Source organism: Helianthus annuus, chromosome 5 (genome assembly GCF_002127325.2).
Source record: "Helianthus annuus cultivar XRQ/B chromosome 5, HanXRQr2.0-SUNRISE, whole genome shotgun sequence".
Taxonomy (NCBI): domain Eukaryota; kingdom Viridiplantae; phylum Streptophyta; class Magnoliopsida; order Asterales; family Asteraceae; genus Helianthus; species Helianthus annuus.
The window spans coordinates 170201183-170220839 of NC_035437.2; the positions used below are offsets into that span (position 1 = coordinate 170201183).

At 35.7% G+C, this 19657-nt stretch overlaps 2 protein-coding genes across 2 annotated transcripts; both read right to left on the reverse strand.

The window, feature by feature from the left end:
- Positions 1–9488: 9488 nt before the first annotated feature.
- On the reverse strand, positions 9489–10460 carry LOC110944061. Its single transcript, XM_022185781.1, has one exon. It carries the CDS (start codon positions 10458–10460, stop codon positions 9489–9491), a length of 972 nt encoding a protein of 323 aa, XP_022041473.1.
- Positions 10461–11035: 575 nt separating this feature from the next.
- LOC110942053 (DNA polymerase I B, chloroplastic/mitochondrial) lies at positions 11036–18107 on the reverse strand. Its single transcript, XM_022183752.2, has 11 exons — positions 17755–18107; positions 15981–17010; positions 14706–15574; positions 13877–14318; positions 13689–13784; positions 13012–13104; positions 12727–12921; positions 11979–12071; positions 11689–11901; positions 11527–11616; positions 11036–11409 (listed from the first exon to the last, which is right to left on the reverse strand). The coding sequence occupies exons 1-11, from the start codon at positions 17895–17897 to the stop codon at positions 11248–11250; spliced, it is 3426 nt and encodes a 1141-aa protein (XP_022039444.2). The 5' UTR covers positions 17898–18107; the 3' UTR covers positions 11036–11247.
- Positions 18108–19657: the final 1550 nt, after the last annotated feature.

The window sequence follows — 19657 nt, forward strand, 5'->3', positions numbered from 1 at the left end:
CTCCGTCTTGCTTCAGCAGCTTCCATGACTTTCCTGCATTTTTCAGCACATTTTAAATCATAAGCATTAGCAATGAAAGCGTTAACATTTGAAGTGTTTTTGGACATCTCTTTGGCCATGAGATCTTGATCTGGGCAAAAATCGTCCCAACAAAAACCTTCAGCCAACTTTTCATCATCTTGTTCTACCAAACACACTTTGCTGTTTGTTGGAATATATTTATCCCATGAAAAATTTTCATAGTTGCTTAGACATGCTCTTTTTGAACTATCAATTCCATCTCTCCCGTGAGCAGTTTGTGCCTGATGTTGTGCTGGTGGTGTGACTTGATGATAAATCGCCTTTTTGTGATAATCGTTGTTTCCAAAAGGATTCTGGGCACCAGTAGCTTCACGATTTTTGCACTCCATCTTGAAATGCCCCTTTTCACTGCAACGAAAACACGTAACTTTGGATTTATCAAAGCCTAAAGTTGAAACATTTGCATCACGGAAATCATCTCTTCCCGTAATTTGTTTAAACTTTTCAGCTCGTCTCATCACACTAGCCATGCACCATTTTATGTCCATTAATTCCATCTCCTCCGCATCAATTTGATCGTAATCCTCTTTCGTGAGCATTGGATTACCGATCTTTCCGGCCACAAAACTACTATAAGACTCAAGAACCATTCCAAACAAAGACATTTTATTTTTAGCAATCTCTTCAGTGTAATCTTGATCATTTTCAAGACTAAGAACAATATAACACTGAAGTTTTCGTCCATTCTTTGTTACAGAAATGTTTGGATCGAATGATGAAAATCTTGTGCTGTTTGATCCTTGGGATGATTTCTTTTCAGAAGAATCTTTAACACTGAAAGTAGTTTCGATTTTCGGAGAATGATTTGTTGATCCAGAAGTACCACTCTTGTAGTACAAGCTGATATCCTGTTCTCCATCATAATTCTTCATCCTGGCAATCTTCCTTTGTTCCATCTCTTGAGCTTCCAGGTGTTTGATGAAATCTCCCAGTGTCATATTTTTGTAATCTTTTCTGTTGGATCTCAGCATCATCAGAAACGTTCCCCATGTTTCATGTGGTAGCGCATCTGCAAGTTTTTCAATCAATTCATCAGTATCTTTCTTAATTCCAAGTTTTGTCATATTTCTCACCAAGTTACAATATCTGTCAATTATTTGCTTGGTGTTTTCAGATTTCAAACCACGAAACAGATCAAATTCTTTCTTCATGAGAGACATTTTGTTTTTAAGCATATCATCACTTCCAACAAATTTTGCTTCCAATTCTGTCCAGATTGAGTAAGCAGTTCCATCATGTTGAAGCAGTATCAGGATATCTTCTTTTATCGCTTGCTGAAGCAGACTCACCATCAGTTTCTCATCCCTGTATTTCTTTTTATCCTCCGTACTCATTTCTCGAATTGTTAATTGCACACCATTCGTTGTGGGTCTAACATATGGTTCCTCAGTGTGTTCCCACGCGTCTAAGTGATAAGCCTCAACCCAGTTTCCAAATCATTCAGACCACGCATTATAGTCATCAATATCCATGAGTTTAGGCGGCTTCTGAGACGTTCCGGTTTCATTTTCAAGTAACGTATTCTGAGTAATTGAAATCGGGCTAGCAAATGCATTATAGAATTCAGTGTCCATATGTCAAGGTTCAAGGTTCACAAAATTTCCAATTTTAGGCAATATGTTCTTTTAAGCGAAACACTAGCTGTCACTATAAGCGAATCTACTGTTTGTTCCTTGGAGCGGAACCTTTGTTTGAACAGATGAGCGGAACCAAGTTTAACCAAATAAGCGAACCACAAAGTTGACACACGAGCGGAACTACAAGTTGTCTGTTCAAGCGGATCTACTTGATGTCTGTTCAAGCGGATCTCTTGATGTCTCTTCACGCGGATCTCTTGAGCGGAACTACAAATAAGTGTCTTTGGAGCGGACCTGTGATAAACACAAAAGCGGAACTACTGATGCATTTTGGAGCGGAACTATCAACTTAGGTGACACTGAAGCGAACCTAACTTTTCCAAATAAGCGAAACTATCAAGTGTCCGTAAAAGCGGAACCAAGTTCGAAGATCATTTCATCCATTTTTTGTCCGTATTTTGGTCTGAAACTTTCCAGGGTTTGTTAATATTCAATTGTGCACACTCTGTGAAATTTTGAGACAATTTCGACCGATAAAATTTTCTGAATTGATGAAAGAAGATGTAGAAACAAGAAATGATGATGAAATCCAGCTAAAATGCAAAGAACTCCTCCTCCTGAGCTCTGATACCACTTGTAGGATCGTATTCGGCCCTGTTTGAGTCGATCAGAAGAATTCCTATCCAAATCAAGAGGCGGAAACTAATGATTTGGTGCAATTTCAGCCGGATTCACTTATAATTGCTGTTGTATTGATCTTTATAGCGTTTACAGACTCTGACAGCACTTCGGCAGCACTTCGTGGCTAACCGGAAGAATACACCTCTAACTCTATGTTTAGGTTCGCTTGAAAGTACCCCTTATATAGGCCAACAGGTTTCGCTTATACGGTCATGTCCGTATAAGCGAACCTACATCATGACAAATAAGCGAACCTAACTTCTTGACATATAAGCGGACCTATATGAATGACACATAAGCGAAACCTATACAATCTCATGTTTCTAGGATTTCGTGCCATATCTAACCTATATATCACTAGACTCGATATAAGACGTAGTCGACAGACGTAGTGCACCAACAGTCAGGTCTACGTAAGCGACAGACTGACGTGGCTTCACCTCCACAACCGACAGGCCTGACACACCTGCAAAGGGGCAGCATGTCGTCAGTCTATCCGTCCATCTCCTCCTTCACTCCTCGGCTATAAATACCAACCCCAAACCAGGTTTGAGGTATCTCTTCACAACTCTCTCACTACTACTACTATCATACTTTGCTTCCCAAGCAGACTACTGATTCTCACGCCGGAGAGTGGTAACAAGGAGCACCCCCCACCCCTTTCTCCTTGTTACGAGTCACGGCTTGTTTCCTTGTGCAGGAGACAACCGGCGGACGATCTAGCCAGCGATCCTCGAGAGGAAGGGATTAACCCTTCTTGACGAGACCAGTGTGTTAACCCTGCCCGGTTAACCATTGTTTCATCAGCTATGAAAGTAAAACCACAGGGACTAAAATCGCGATTTTTAAACTAATGGACTGAAATAGTGATTTTTGACAAACCATAGGGACGAAAATAGTAATTAACTCTAAGTTAAGTAAAATATCAAATTAGAAAAGTATATATCACCTTTTTAAAGTGCAATAATTTCCAATATTAATGGTGTAACTTTTGTAAGACCCATTCAAACTTTAACTAATAGACAGAACGTCACCTAAAAACCAAGAGTTGGTTCATTAGCATTGGCGAAGCTTGAGATTTTCGACGGAGGGGTCGAAAACGTATATACCCAAAAATTTCTATAGAAACAGGGGTAGAAAACGTATATACCCAAAAATTTCTATACTAAAACTACATATATAACACTACTGAGCAAAAAGTTCGGGGGATAGCACCCCCCCCCCTCTTCTAACCTGCGCCAATGGTTCTAGTAATTTTTTGTTTACTACACAATTTTTGGTTACTACACAAATAGTTGTAGTAAATTTTTGGTTTGAACGACAAAAAATAGGTCGTTAAATAATTGTCAATAGATGCCATGACAAAAACTTTTGGTGTAGTAGGTATATCTACATAACAATTGTCGACATAATTCGTCGATGAATTGAATTGGAAAATGAATATTATATCCATTTTGAAGGGTATGTGCTCCTTAAATAGGCATGAAAAGTATTTAAATTTAGAAAAATTATTTGAAATACGTATTTGTTTACGTATTTTGAAAATCTCGTCAGACGCGGAATGGTTCTAGTAAATTTTTGTTTACCACACAAATAGTTGTAGTAAATTGAACGACATAAATCATATCGTTAGATGTTTGACAAAAGCATAGATGCCAATGACAAAAACTTTTAGAGTAGTAGGTATATCTACATAACAATTGTCGACACAAATTGTCGATGAATTGAATTGGAAAATTGAATATTATATTCATTTTTGTAGTCATTTGTTGACTAAAGTTTATGATAGAATAAATCATTTGATTTCGATATTGGTTAATCGATTATGTTTGTGTTTGTTTGTAAAAACAGTTGTTTATAAAAATGCTTAAGGAGATATTAATATAAATATTTCAAAGTAATTTAACAGTTAGAATAGAACATACCTTTCCTCTTTATTCGACTAGGTAAATCTTTAACTTGATTTTTCCAAGTGACCAACCCAACCAATTCTTCCCTACGCGGCTTCCTGCCTAAACGGTACTTTTTATGGCTCCAGGGCTCCAGGTTTTGCAAAAATCTTTAAAGATGAACAAAGGGATAAAAAGGAAACTGATATTTATTCATAATTGTTCTTCCCTAAGGAAGAACTTCTTGATATTTACATAATATTCTCCTTTAGCAAGGAGATTACTCACTAACACCCATACTAGTTACAAAGGAAAAGTTGGAAAAGGAAAATGATACGAGAGAAGGGGATAGGGATTGGATTGCCTAAACTAAAGGAATTCAACTTCTTTATATAATAGAAGTGAATTTTACAAAAGACCATTATAGCCCTTAATCAATCGTCATGGATGACGTTTTTTCAATCGATGTACCCATGTGTTGGATCCAGTTCTCGAGTGTCTTCATCTGAAAAGTAGCTGTCCTTTTCAGTGCGGTTTTTGTTTTCTTCTGAAGAAGATGCTTTGCAGTATTCGCACTGATGGTTCTCAAAGGTGCATTGCAACTTTTGATAAAGTTGTTCTTTAGTGGCTGGGCCTGCTTCTACTTTATTAAAGATGATGCGTTGCTCCATCCTTTCTAAAGCTTCTTTTTCATGTAGTGGTAAAGGAGTTCCACTATAGCTAGTAATTATGCAGTTAGTGCTGCAATAATTTACTTTGTTAAAGCTTCCTACTTTAATTTTCTGTAGGTTTTCTAGGACTTGTAAAAATCCTTTGGTCCTGATATGTAACCATTTTTCATAGTCTTCATAGTCTTCTTTTATCACCCTTGAAGGATTGACCGTTCTTGCTTTGGCTATGCTAATTTCTAAATGATGGTAACTTGGAAAGGTTTTTCCTTGGTACCAGTCAGGAAGTGTAGAACTACACTTGATGAAGATGTTTGCATCTCTTGCAGCAGCAATTTTCTTTTGAAAATTCTTGATGGCTTTCTTCATTCCTTCAAATAAATTACTTATTTCAAGTAAATTAGGAGAAGGGTAGATGAACTTTGCTAATCCAGCGGAGAATGCTAGAGAAACTAGTTCTGGGTTTGCACCTGGACAAAAGATAAGAAGACTTTTAGTAGCCTTGTCTTCTGTGTAAATATGTTCGAACTCGAAATCGTCTTGGCTTATGGCTCTAGCCTTTGACCAGATTGCTCTGAATTCGTCTAAAGAAATAATATCTTTTTCTTCTTTCTCTTCAATTTTTGTTGGTTTTGAGAAAGTGTTGTTTCTGAATTCAATAACCCTTTCTTTTTTCTTGGGTATCAAAGGTTCAGAAAAAATGGTTACCTTTAAAGGTATTTCCTTTTTCCCGCAGGTTACTGAATATCGGGTGACTTCTTGTTGGGCTTGTAGTAACGACCCAAATTTTTTGAATGGATAGTCAGTTTTTTCAACATAATTTTTTACTATGGCCCAATCTTCATAAATTCTTCTATGGTCACCATAAAAAATGACATAAAATCTAGTATTTTTAGGATTTTCTGGTATTTGTGTGACTTGGGAGTAACTTGGTCTGAGAGTGACCTTTTCAGTTTTTGGCAAACTGTCAGCCATTAACGAATTTGATGTGCCTTTACCAGAGCCGTTTGCTTCTGGGCTACATGAAGATTTTAGTTCTTCATTTACTCTATTTTTGCTTTTTTCCAAAGCAACAGGAGTGAACGGACTTGATTTTTCTTTACCCTTTGCCGTTTGTGGGGGAATAGATTCAGATTGTTTCCTTGCGGATTCCTGCTCTGAATTAGCAGTTGTTTCTAGACTTTCATCATAGAGAGCTATCTGATCTCGAATAGCTTTTAGTTCTATCAAAAGAATTTTTTCTTTTAGGCGTAAAGCCTTTAAATTCTCCATTTTTTTCAAAAATTAAGTTTTTCTGTTTGTGAAAGTGATTGGTGATGCCTTTAGTTTGAAGGGTATGTGCTCCTTAAATAGGCATGAAAAGTATTTAAATTTAGAAAAATTATTTGAAATACGTATTTGTTTACGTATTTTGAAAATCTCGTGTCAAGCAATCAGCTAGCACGTTTTTGGACCCTTCAAGATGCTCGATGTCTGAAAGAATATCTTGAAAACCACATTTGTCATCTGACAGGACGACCTTTTTCCTCTTATTGATAATGATCATCTTGGACATGTGGATGTAGTTAGTAACTGAGATTCTTCATCTAACAATACCTGCCAAAATCTAAATAAAAAGAGTGGATATACTTCATTCTGAGTCTTCTGTTGAAGAGTCAGAGGATGACAAGTTGTCTCGTATTTCTAATGCATATACTTACGTATAGCCATCAAAAATATTTTCAGAAGGAAAATATCCCTCAATTTCGGCTTCTAAGATAAATTTTATCTTTTCCGGAAATTTTTGTCGGTTGGGACATTCGTTGGCATAATGTCCTTCTTCAGAGCATATCCAGCAACGACATTTTTTCTTACCTTGAGGACAGACCTTAGGTTTTTCTTTAGAAAAATATTTTCCCGGTGAAAATTTTCTTTTCTTGGTTTTCCAAAAACGTTTTTTAGTTTTTGTTTTATATATATTTTTATATTTCTTTTTGAAATAACTTTTATCTTTTGTTGGTTCACAGCCAAAAGATAATTGTGGTAACTCAGCGAGTCTTTTACAACAGTTTTTATTAAAACGTTTTAACTGTTTTTGTTTATTAGAAAGATCACAATAGGATGCAATTTCTTCTTTAACAATTCTTGTAGCAAACCCAACGGAATGCATTGTAAATTGATTCTTTTCCTTATTCCATCGTTCTTTCGCCTTTTCTCCTAGGATGGGAATTTTCATTAGGTAAGCATCAATCCATGAATGGAATTCACCTGTGCCTAATTTATATAAACTAGCTATAAAAACCGTTGCCGCGTTGCGGCGAACTTCTTTTGTTATTTAGTCTGTGTTTATATGTGTTTGAAATCACTACAAGCGCGTTGCACACGGAATCGCTGACAAGAATAAAAAGAAACTGTAGAAACAAACACTAAAAAATAACCGAAAGAAAATCAACAAAAAAAGTTGTATGCTAATGATGTTGTTCGGTAGAAGCCCGTAGTCAGAGATGAGCATATAGTAATGGGTACCGGTACCGAATTTCCTGAACCGAAAGATCCTAAGTACCAGTTCGGTACTGACGTTTGGCGTTCCTAGTACCGGTTCGCTACCGGTTTTTACCTTCATATACCGATACCGTAACCGGTATTTTCGGTACCAATACCGATTCGGTATCAGTAGGCACCGAGCTCATCCCTACCCCTAAAACTAAAAAAAAGTTGTACGATACCGTTGGTGTTCACACGGTACCCGTGATCAGGGATGAGCAAATGGTACTAGGTAGCAGTACCAAATTTCTCGAACTAAAAGATTATCAAACTCAATCCGGTACCGACTTTTGGCGTTTTATGTACCAGGCTGGTGTTGGTTTTTACCTTCATGTACCGATAACGAACTCGTATTTTCGATAAAAGTACTGGATAACACCAAGCTTATCAAACTTAAAAAGTAAAGGAGATAACAATTATTATAATATTAAGATAATAAAACTATAAAAAAACTATATATAATATTTTATTATATTTTGAGTTTACTGTTCATTTGATTGCCTTTTTAACATACATGATAATTTGTTTCGTAAAGACAAGTGAAATCATCTAAAAGACATGTGTTATAAAGTTGTGCTTTAGCAAGATTTTGTCTTGCTTTTTCTAGTATTTTTTGATTTTCTCGGTCTTTATCTGTTATGAGGTCGAGACCTAAAAACATCATGTATATTGCATTTATAATTTGATCAAAAAGATCCTCACCGTGTAAATTTTCATCCCAAGTTGTTCCTTTGATGAAGTTTTGTATAATTCCTGCAGACTTATGTTCTAATAATAATAATAAAGCCTTGGCCTCAGAGAACTCTACTGAATTAGTCTGAATGATTAGACTGATCTCAGTGTTCCATTTATCAATTACCTCTTTTCTTTTGTCGAGGTTGAAGATACAATCAATTATAATAGTATTAATAGTAGTTGCACTACCATTGTTATTACTATTAGAATCAGGTATACCCTTATGATACGGCATGGAAAATTCCGTATCCTTTTTTCTATGCCTGTTACTTCTGCTAGTAGAAACATTGTTTGCTCTCTGTCTCGGGGACATTTCTATATCTGAAGAGCTTTCTTCAGTTTCGGGTTCTTCTTTCTTTATAGGAAAGGTTCTTGGTTCTTCATTATTTAAAACAAAGATTCGTTCTTTATTTTTAGAAAAATATCTTTCATTTAAAATTTTATCTTCAGAAAACTTTTGTTCGCATTCTTTGTCATCTAAAGTAATGAGATTAACAAGTTCTTTTATCTGTTCAATTGGAAGGGTATCCAATTGTTCATCTAAGATTTGCTCCAATTTTTTAGTGATAGAACTCATTTTATCCACAAGATAAAATAATCTTTTTATCTTTTAATCTTTGAATATCTTTTTTCATAAAAGAATTTTTTTCCTCTTAAATCAGTTAGTTCAAGAATTTTTTCAGAAGGATGAATGCTCCAATCCGAATGTAATTCATAAATTCTTTGATTATTTCTTTCTAGACAGAAATAAAGTCTAGAGATCTCCAGATTTATATTTCTAAAAAGGTTTTCCATTTGACCTTTATTGGTCATTTGAAATTGATCCAAAAGGCCATGATAATGCATTTGGACTTTTAGAACTTCCTAGAGATGGATTTCCAACGTTGAAGTTTGGAAATGAATACTTTTGAAAACTTTTTTCATCATTAATTTTTTCTTTTTGCTTTTCGAGCATAAAAGTTTTTGAATCCATTCTTTCATCAATTTTGTCTGAAACATCTTTGATGATTTTTGCAGCAGTTGCCTCAAGATTTTCGTTTGTAGAAAGACTTTCTACCTTTCTAATCAAATCTTTAACAAGTTCCTCTAATTTCAAAAGAGTAGTCATGTTATAGATATAATTGCTTTTTTAGTTCTAAGCTCAATAATTTTTTGCTTAGAAGCAAAAATGTTTTTCTTAATAATTTTTATATTAAGAGATTTTGTTTTATGACTTAACATAAAATTTTCTTTAATTTGATTTATTTTAATAAACCAAATTTGTATATTAGCTTCTTCATAGGTGATTTGTTAATCAAGATATTGTAAATAATCTAAAATTGGTTTTGAAGACATTATTCTCCAATAACTCCTTTTAAAATTCTACCATACCGATCTATTCTTTCAGACAAAGAACGTATTAATTGTTCAGTATTACTTGATTCTCTTATTTGTAAAGAGTTTCCAGCATAACTGTGTCTAGGTTTTGATACTAAAACTTGTTTATTTCGTGCAATATCTATTGCCCAGTTTTCTTGTAATTGTGATGGCTCAGCGAATTTACTGCCTTCAACAATTCCAATATCTGAGAATATATCTTCAATTGCTATGCTTTCTTTTTCTTTGTACTCTATTGAATGAGTGCTATTTGTTAAAGCATATGAGACTAAATAATTAATCGTAAACACTTTATTACCTGGTTCCATAAGATCAGTTCTTTCACACTGATGTATAAAACTTAAAGTTTTGTCGAAATCTTTTGAATCTCGATGTAAAGCAAATTTAGGATAGACAGTAAACATAAATTTACCATAAGCTAAATTTCCTTGAATTGCTCCAAGAAGAGCGTTTTGCCTATTGATAATTCTGTTATCAACAAGGGCCATTTTTATAGGAAAATTAATTCCATCTCTAAACTGTGCTTTTAGGAGGATTTTAACCGCTCCTATATGTACCATATTGAGAGACTTTCTCAACTCTGATTTAATATGTAAAAGCTTTTTTGCTATTTCACCCTTTGTTAAGAGTGGCAAATAAACTTCACCTGAGGTATTTTTTATGTCAACTGAAAGTTTTTCAGTGTTAAAACAATAAAATATTTTATTTTTTCTAGAAAAGGCTCTAGAAACTAAACTTTGTAAAGTTTTTGGTTGATTAAAAACTTGTTTTGTGTCAAGCTTGAATTTAAGCTTGCTAATTTTTGTTAGTTGATCAGAATTAATCATGTAATCTGATACAAAACCTTTTTCGTTTTCACTAAAGTTTATTACTTCAGTTATTTCTTTAGACTCATCTGAATCGTTTTTAAATAAACTGTTATTTTCCATTAATTTTTTTAGAAATAACATCTTATTTTTTAAAAAAGAGCAACAAGGCTCTGATACCAGACGAATAGTTGTAGTAAATTTTTGGTTTGAACGACAAAAAATAGGTCGTTAAATAATTGTCAATAGATGCCATGACAAAAACTTTTGGTGTAGTAGGTATATCTACATAACAATTATCGACACAATTCGTCGATGAATTGAATTGGAAAATGAATATTATATCCATTTTAGTAGTCATTTGTTGACTATATTTTTTTATTACAAGAATCATTGTATATACCCAAAAATTTCTATAGAACCAAGGGTAGAAAACGTATATACACAAAAATTTCTATACTAAAACTACATATATAACACTACTGAGCAAAAAGTTCGGGGGGTCGCCCCCCCCCCCCCCTCCTTCTAACCTGCGCCAATATTCATTAGACTGACCAAAATGGTTTTCGTTTTTAGATCGTTAATTTGTATTAAAAGTTTTAAAATGTAAGGCAACGGCGTAATACATATTTTGTGAACAAAATTGTAGATTTAGAACGATTAGAGGGTGTGTTTTAGCCGTTCGTGAAAAAGAAAAAGAAAAAAAAGAAAACGCCTTCAATATCCTTTTTACAGTTACCACCCTTCAAGTTACACAATATCATCATCCAGAATCCAAAATAACTATATACAACACATGGATCTTTGCAAACTCAACTATTCTACAGCCATTGACATCAAAACTTCAGAATATCTCCAAAAGTCCAATGAGCAGTCACCAAAAGTCAAATGTGCCATTTCGGGTCGGGCTCTATTTCGCAGAGTACCAGTTTTGGGCAAATTTCGCATCAACCGATAGGCCGACTTTGAGAATATTCTTACCATCGAAAGGCTTCGACATGCAGTCAACAACTATCGCTTTTGCCACCTCCGCCGACTCTGTGGGCCCTTCCAGTATCACTTCGTCATGGACCTGCGTTCAGAATACCAACTTTATTTAGCCTGCAAATAGTATATTCATCGATTACCCTAACTTTGGGATTAAAAAAAAAAAAAAAAAAAAAAAAAAAAAAAAAAAAAAAAAAAAAACCTGTAAGAGCAGCTTCCACCCAAGCTCTCGCAACCGAGCGTTTTTGGATATTTCCAGCATGGCACACATCGCCACATCAGCAGCGCTACCCTGAGTTCATAACACTCACAATCAGAACATTTTTTTGGGGTGTTGGAGTGCAATAGAAGCTAAGAAACAAACCTGAACGGGTGTATTAATTGCGGCCCGTTCAATGTGGCCTCTATGTGACGGAGTAGCGTTTTTTGTGGACGGAAAAGTGCGGGCCCGGCCCAACAGTGTATATACACATCCAATACTCCGGGCTTCTTTTTTACGGGCTTCTTGCCATCTGAGCACTTCTTCTCTGCCGTTATACCATCTTTTAACTGTTTCTTTTGCTTCGTTTACCGAAACCTGCAATCAAGTAACGTAAAATAAATAAATACTAAAACAATAATAATATTTTTTCTTTAAATCCATCAAATTGTTACCTTCCAGTCACGTGCAAGACCGACGGGGGTTTTCCCGTACGCAATGGAAAAGTTGAGCATTTTCGCTTTTCTTCTTTCGGAAGCATACATATCCTAAGAAAAGAAATAATTAAATTATTTATGTAAAGCACACATAATAATATTATAGAAGGCATTGTTCGTGTTCGTTCGTTAATGATATATATGTGTTCACGAACTGTTCACGAACACTTACTGAACGAGATTTTTATGTCCGTGTTCGTTCATTAAGGAAATGAACGTGTTCGTGTTCGTTTGTGTTCATTCGTTAATTTTAGGTGATGAACTCGAACAAACTTTCATAAACACAAATGAAAAAAAAAACAAAATAAACAAGTGTTCATGAACACAAACGGACATATATTAAAATGTATGTAATATACACGATACACTAATAATCATTAAATATATCTTATTAGTGGGAATTTTGAAGTATTTAAATAATAAATAAAAACTAAAAACCCTAATGAACTATCAAACACAAACGAACATAAACGAACACGTTACCGAACGTTCACGAACACGGCCTTTGTTCATGTCCATTCATTTACTAAACAAACGAACACAAATGAACCTCCCGCCGAACAGTTCACGAACTGTTCGCTGAATGTTCGGTTCGTTTGCGACCCCTAGTGACAAAGGTGATGTTTGGTTGTGCAATAAGAAACGGATTATTTAATCATAATTATTATTCATTTTTAAATTTTGGGAGAAACCATTAATCGTTTACCTTTAGGAGGGGAACGGGTGGAGTTTCTTGACCGGGTTGAGGATGCCACTCGAGAAGAACCTGTTTACGGTCGATAGCATCACGAATGTACGGATACATGTTCATTGCGGTTCTCGAATGGAAATCTCCACCGGCTTCAAATGCATCGAGCATGCTCTTACACTCGGCAAGATGTGCAAGAATCCTCAATTCCAACTACTCGGTATAAATAAAAGATAAATAATACATGTGGGACCCACCCATTAATTAGTATATAAAAAATACAATAAAAATTCCTTCTTTTACCTGCCCGTAATCCGCAACGATAAGAGAGTTTCCTGGCGCTGCTATAAATCCTTGACGGATCTTGTATCGATCTTTCTCTAAAGCAGGTTGGTTCTAAAACCATAGATATCAAGATTAGCCCAAATGAACCCGTTCATAAGTAAACGGGTCGAAAATGCTAACTCTAGAGGTTAGCATCAACCAGTGTTGTAAGAATCGCTAGCTGCTAGTCGGCTGGTGGTGGGGTACCGACTAGCGATTAATCGGGATTAATAGAGATTAATCAGATTGGGATTTTATATGTAATTTTCAGTTTTATATGGTATATACACACATTTTTATATGTAATTTTTTTAAGTAGATATTACTAAGAGTTAATTACTGTTTTCGTCCCTGTGGTTTGTCAAAAATCACTATTTCAGTCCATTAGTTTAAAAATTGTGATTTCAGTCCCTGTGGTTTTACTTTCGTAACCATTTCAGTCCCTGTGGTTTCACGTTCGTAACCATTTCAATCCATTATTCTGTTAAGTACAGGGACTGAAATGGTTACGAGGTGGACTAAAATGGTTACGAAAGTGAAACCACAGGGACTGAAATCGCAATTTTTAAACTAATGGACTGAAATAGTGATTTTTGACAAACCACGGGGACGAAAACAGTAATTAACTCTATTACTAAATCAAACAATAAGTAAACCTGCAGATTTGGTCTTCTAGCTGATAGTCTCCCTGTTTCAGTGTTGATATTTAGCGAACAATGAATACGCCCGTTTTTGCCAGATATATGGCTGCCCTGTAGTGAACAAAAAAAATAAACCTATTAATCTCTCTTAACAATTATTAAAATTTATTTTTACGCAGATTTGTCGTTTTTCTTCGTATTACCTGTAACGGGAGAATAAAGTTGGATATCAAAGAGTCTATAGAACAAACTTCACACAAAGCAGCAATCGCATGACACGCCTCGTGTCCTTCCGATCCCCCTCCAAATGCCACATAAGCAGTGCCGTAATCCGAGTTATTAGCAACGGGTTTCGTCTTTGCCTCTGCCACCTCATCGTCATCCACGTCATCGTCTTTTTCATCCAACTCATTGTCAATAAAATCGTAATCCATAGATACCTTCCCTGCAAGCGTCTTCAACGCTTTTCCACTAACCGAAGGCCACCCCGACGCGGTGTATGTTTCCGGTTGTAAACCGGAACAAATTGCGTTTAGTTTGATTTTACGGAATTTAGTGGCGATTTTTTTGCCTTCTTCGATTATGTTATCGACATTAGGGACTTTGAATTCCTTCTCCAATGGAAGCGTTTGACTTGGATCTTTGCTGCAAAAGGTAATATTAAAGAAAAGCGATTGGGTCAACCGAACTGTCGACAATGTACAAAAATGAAAGAGTAAAATACACGGATAGTCCTTGTGGTTTTCCAAAATTTTGGATTTGGTCCCTAGCTTTCTAAAAGTACACGGATGGTCCCTGTGGTTTGCACTTTGTAGCGCATTTAGTCCCCAGCCAACAAATTAATGGTTTAAGGGAATCCAAGTTAGAGACTAAATGCGTTATAAAGTGCAAACCACAGGGACCATCCATGCACTTTTCGCAAAAGTTGAGGACTAAATGCGTTACAAAGTGCAAACCACCAGGACCATCTGTGTACTTTTTGAAAACCGAAGGACCAAATTCAAAATTTTAGAATACCACAGGGATATTTACCTGTTTTCAATTCCGCCGAAAAACAGCTGACGGAGCTGCGTATCACTACCGACATTCATAAACTTAGCATCTGGACACAATTTCGAAGCCCAATTACGAAACCGATCAGCCGCTATTTGTTGTTCGACTTTCGCAATCTTTTCAATTTCCATAAGATGGGCCCGATCCACTAACACCCCTTCAGTTTCCATCTTCACCAAAAGCTCACCAAACGGGCGCCAATATTGTTCATAAAAATCAAACAAATTTCCTTTTGTAACCCCGTTGAAGTTCCACACTCGATTCGATAGTTTTATTTTCAATCTTTCATAAAGCTTGAGCGTGCTTATCGAATCTAAAGCCGAATAACAAACCCACGGTTCCCGTTCTACCCTTTGAAGCTCTTCAACGGGAGGTATAACGACAATTTTGCCCTCGGAGCCGTCTTTTTTTAACTTTTTTCTCCCGAAAATGGTTTTCATTGATACTTTCCCGATTAACTCTTCGTTAGGACCTAAATTAGCACCCGACATGATTCCTTTTGAATCACTAGTAAGTGCTTCTAGAGAATACCCGCCGGACATTCTTCTAGAAGAATCCCATAACCGGGCCATGTGCATTGTGTCGGCATGAAAGCCCGATAGCTTAATCCCGTAATTCTCTATAACATGGTTATCGAAGCTATAGTTATGCCAAACCTTTTTAATGTTGGGGTCTTCGAAAAACCGTGAAAATATATCGAGTATTTTCTTGCCTCCGCCATCTAAAACATCAACCCAAATACAAGATTTGCCGTTTCCGAAGTCGGCTTCGTGTCCCCCGTAAACGCTGAAACATATAACCTCTCCGTGATCGACAGGTGTTTCTTGCTTCACGTCGATTGCAGCCACCTGAGAATTATGAGCTCAGGTGTGTTAATTAGGCCTGTAAACGAACCTGTTCGTGAACTTGTTCGGCAGGAAGTTTGTTTATTTAATAATGGAACAAACATGAACACAATTTTTTGTTCATTTAATTAAACGAACGAACATGAACATGCTCATTTTCTTAATAAACAAAGATAAACAAAAAAATGTATTCGATTATAGGTTCGTGTTCGGTTAAAGTTAAATGAACGCTATGTTCGTGTTCGTTCAGTTCATATACAGGCCTAGTGTTAATAAATCAATCCACACAATATATGTAGCAAATTTGACCCGTTACGTCAATCACCCCCCCCCCCCACACACGCACACACCCACCAAACAAATTTAACAAGAAAACACATAAGCAATTAATCCAAAAAATTACGCATACCTCGGTATCACAAGCATATACAAGATGACGGTACTCAGTGGTGAGCTTTCTAACGACTTCTTTGGCTTTGATGATGTCATCAACGACAAGAACCTTGTCGTAAATCCTCTTAAGCCTCTTTTGTAAATGGGTCGAATCCTTAGAATCTATAGGTACAATATAGGTTTCATTAAAATCATCACATTGCAAGTCTTTTTGGTGGACACCATTCACGGGTATATCTTCTGAAAACTGCGACTTTGACTTTGACACTGGATGTTTTTGGTTGACTCTAGGCGATGACAGGGTTGACTTTCTTGGAGTCGAGTATCCGTTAGTTGGTTGACTTTGGAACTTCTTCAATCCGTTTTTGATTTCTGTCTCGGTTATGTTTGAGCCTGCATACGGAACCTTAGGGACAGGCATATCTTCTGAAAACTTTGACTTTGACTCTGGATATTTTTGGCTAACTTTAGGTGATGAAGGCTCGGTTATGTTTGATCCTGCATACTGAACATTGGGCACATGTGTATCTTCCGAAAACTTTGACACCGGATAACTTTGGTTGACTTTAGGTGAAGAAGTCAAGTTTCCATTAGATGGTTGACTTTCGGCACAGGGTTCAGTTATAATTGATCCTGCGTAGCCGTTAGGCATAGAACCATTCATTCTGTTACAGGAAAGCAAGGCTTTTTTAAAACTTCTTAACGCTTCCGTTGCTTCAGGCCATGTTAGCGGTGGAGGATCTTTATCTCTAAACGGGATTTGCGAATGAGAGTTTACGACAGGACTGAAGCGTGGATGTACAGGCCCCGGGATTCTATCTTTACTGCCACGTCGCAGCATCCTAGCGTACGAATTACCTCTACTTGATTCTACATGAAGCCTAAAGTCAGCACATGATTGGTTATGTGCCATATTAGCGTATCGTTGACTTCCGTCGAAAGCCATGGTACTGATATTTAACCGTGAGTTGTATCCAAACGGGCTAAAACCCATTGCGATATTGCAAAATCGCTCTTTTTTACCATGGGTATTTTGAAGTTGCCACCTGAAATTAAATCATACAACTAAAATGTGAAAGTTGCCAAACACTCAATCAACAAAACCTAATTAGCCGTACCCGTACATACCCATCGAAAACTCACTTCTTATACTTCAACTTTTCAATTCAACAATCAGAACATAAGAAAGAGGCACCCGTTAATTTCTTAACAGACCCGTTGGAAGGGAGATCTACCCTTCGACCAGCCGACATTCTGGTCTTTGGATGGGTAGGAGGAAAACATGCCTGTGTGGATCTAACAGGGGTCTCCCCACTTGTGGGCTTAGGGGGTAGTGCATTCACGGTGGGTCAGGCTGCTTTAAGGGCTGCTTCGGGTAAAGTGACAAAACATGAGAAAGCGTGCCTTGACAACCAACACGTGTTTATCCCATTTGCTTTTGATACTTTTGGTTATCTGGCGCCAGAGGCTGTGGACCTAGTTAGTCGAGTTCAAAGGGTCATGCATAGTAATGTTATGACCCCGAGATCTATGAACGTAGTTTTTAAAAGGCTTAGTTTTGCTATTCAAAAAGGGGTAGCGGCGCAGCTTGTTGCCCGTTTACCTACTATCTCCATGTAAATTTATAAGAGTTTGATAATTGCATTGGTTTGATAAAGAACATAAACAAGTCTTCAATTGCGCAAACAAATTGATTCATCAATACAGCGACTTAATCATAAACATATGCCTTAAAACAGTACTAATAAACACTTGAAAACTAACAACAACAGACAAAAAGAAACACAAACCTTTGAAGGGCTTTCTTGGAAACAGAAGAACTCCAAATGGACCTACAAGAAGAGGAGGAAGAAGAAGAACGAGGGGGTGAATGGCAAAGCCAGAAATAAGGAGGGGGTTTCTTGAAAGTATTGGTGGGAGAGGTGAAGGCCATTGTTGCTGCTGCGCCTGTGAAGCCAAGCTTCTTGCGGAGTGTTAAAGCAGCCGTCTTGATAAGCTTTTGGGTTGGGGAGGTGAAAGAAAGTTAGGGGCTTTATAGGGTTTTTAGTCTGCAGATGAAAACCCCATGTGACTCAATCCTTAAACCCTTGATTGAATTTTTGCTATAATCTTGATGTCTTGTGAAGATAAAAGACCACAATTTTGGGGAACAATCATTATTTGTCTTACCTTATTTTTATTGTGGATAGAATGCACTTGACCCCTTAACTATGTGAGTGTTTCCTTTTTACCCCCTTCGAATATTATTAGTTAATATTAACAACCCTTGCACCGTGTTTGAAATCGTTTGCGTCAACCGAAACCCTAAAATTGAATAGGTGGCAGGTAAAAAAAATGAATGAGGGGTTGGTTATATACTTATACTAGGTTATAACCCCGTGTACTACACGAGTTGAATAAATAAATTTTATATACTAAATAATAAGATAGTATATCTTTAAAAACCTTCTTTATTGCACGGGTTAAATAAATATAATTTTATATATTAAATAATAAAAAGTTATACTGAATAAATCTAATTTTATACATCAAATAATAAAAAGTTATATCTTAAAAAACCTCATGTATTACATGGGTCGACTAAATGTAATCTTGTAGAGTGAAAATAAAAATATTTAATATATTTACACAAAGTTTGGTTTTCGTGATAAAAATAGATTATTCTGTTGTTGCAAAATTTGTGAACGAAGTCTCAATAAATTTAACCTTTTATTTAAAACTACGTAAATGTATAAATGATAAATAATATTAGTTAATTTTATTTTAAGTTTCGTAAAACCTGTTTGATAGCAAACTACACAAAATGTTCAAATATATAGTTAAGATCAAATTAGATAATTAAGTTTGAATTTTAGGTAAATAGATAAATATAAAAGTAATCATTAATTCAAATAAATAATAGAGTAAATTACGATCTTGGCCCCTGTGGTTATATCACTTTTACCCTTTTAGCCCAAAAAATAATTTTTTAACATCTAAACCCGCAACGTCTTTTTTATCTAACCTTTTTGGCCCCTAACGTCTTTTTTTCTAAGCTTCTTAGCCCCTAACATTTAATGGATGACGTTAGTTAAGGGCCAAAAGGGTTAAAAAAAAAAGACGTTGGGGGCTCAGATGTTAAAAATAACATTTAATGGATGAGGTTAGTGTTAGGGGCTAAAAGGGTTAGAAAAGTAGATGTTGGGGGCTCAGATGTTAAAAAATTCTTTTTTGAACCACAGGGGCCAAAATCGTAATTTACTCTATTATTTATTTGAAATAATTATTACTTTTATATTTATTTATTTACTTAAACTAAATAATATTAAACTAAATAATAATTATCCATAAGATATTAAACTAAATAATATTTAGTAGAAATATTATCTATAATTAATTAGAAAAGATTAAATTAAAATAATAATTATCTATAAGAGATGCCCTAGTATGATGACAAGTGTCCCAAAAGTGGTTTCTTTTATTATATAGTATAGATTTACTGTTTCATTGTTTAGACCGGTTAAATAAGATTTAAAAACTGAATGATTAAATTAAATATAAACATATTAGTTTTATATTGAAATTCATGTTTCAATAATAATAATAATAATAATAATAATACTCTTGTCCATGGCTTTATAGTCTAGTGGTATTTTTGGGTGAGATAAAGCATAGGGACATTAGATCCTGGGTTCGATTGGTTTTTTCCCAGAT

Bases quoted from the DNA above. Each gene is read 5' to 3' on its own strand.
- LOC110944061 (XM_022185781.1), bottom strand. From the start codon at position 10,460: ATGGAAAATAACAGTTTATTTAAAAACGATTCAGATGAGTCTAAAGAA.
- LOC110942053 (XM_022183752.2), bottom strand. From the start codon at position 17,897: ATGGCCTTCACCTCTCCCACCAATACTTTCAAGAAACCCCCTCCTTAT. The intron at 17,011-17,754 runs GTTTGTGTTTCT...ATTTAATTTCAG, and splicing joins TCCAAGAAAGCCCTTCAAAG to GTGGCAACTTCAAAATACCC. The intron at 13,785-13,876 runs GTAATACGAAGA...TGTTCACTACAG, and splicing joins ACTTTATTCTCCCGTTACAG to GGCAGCCATATATCTGGCAA.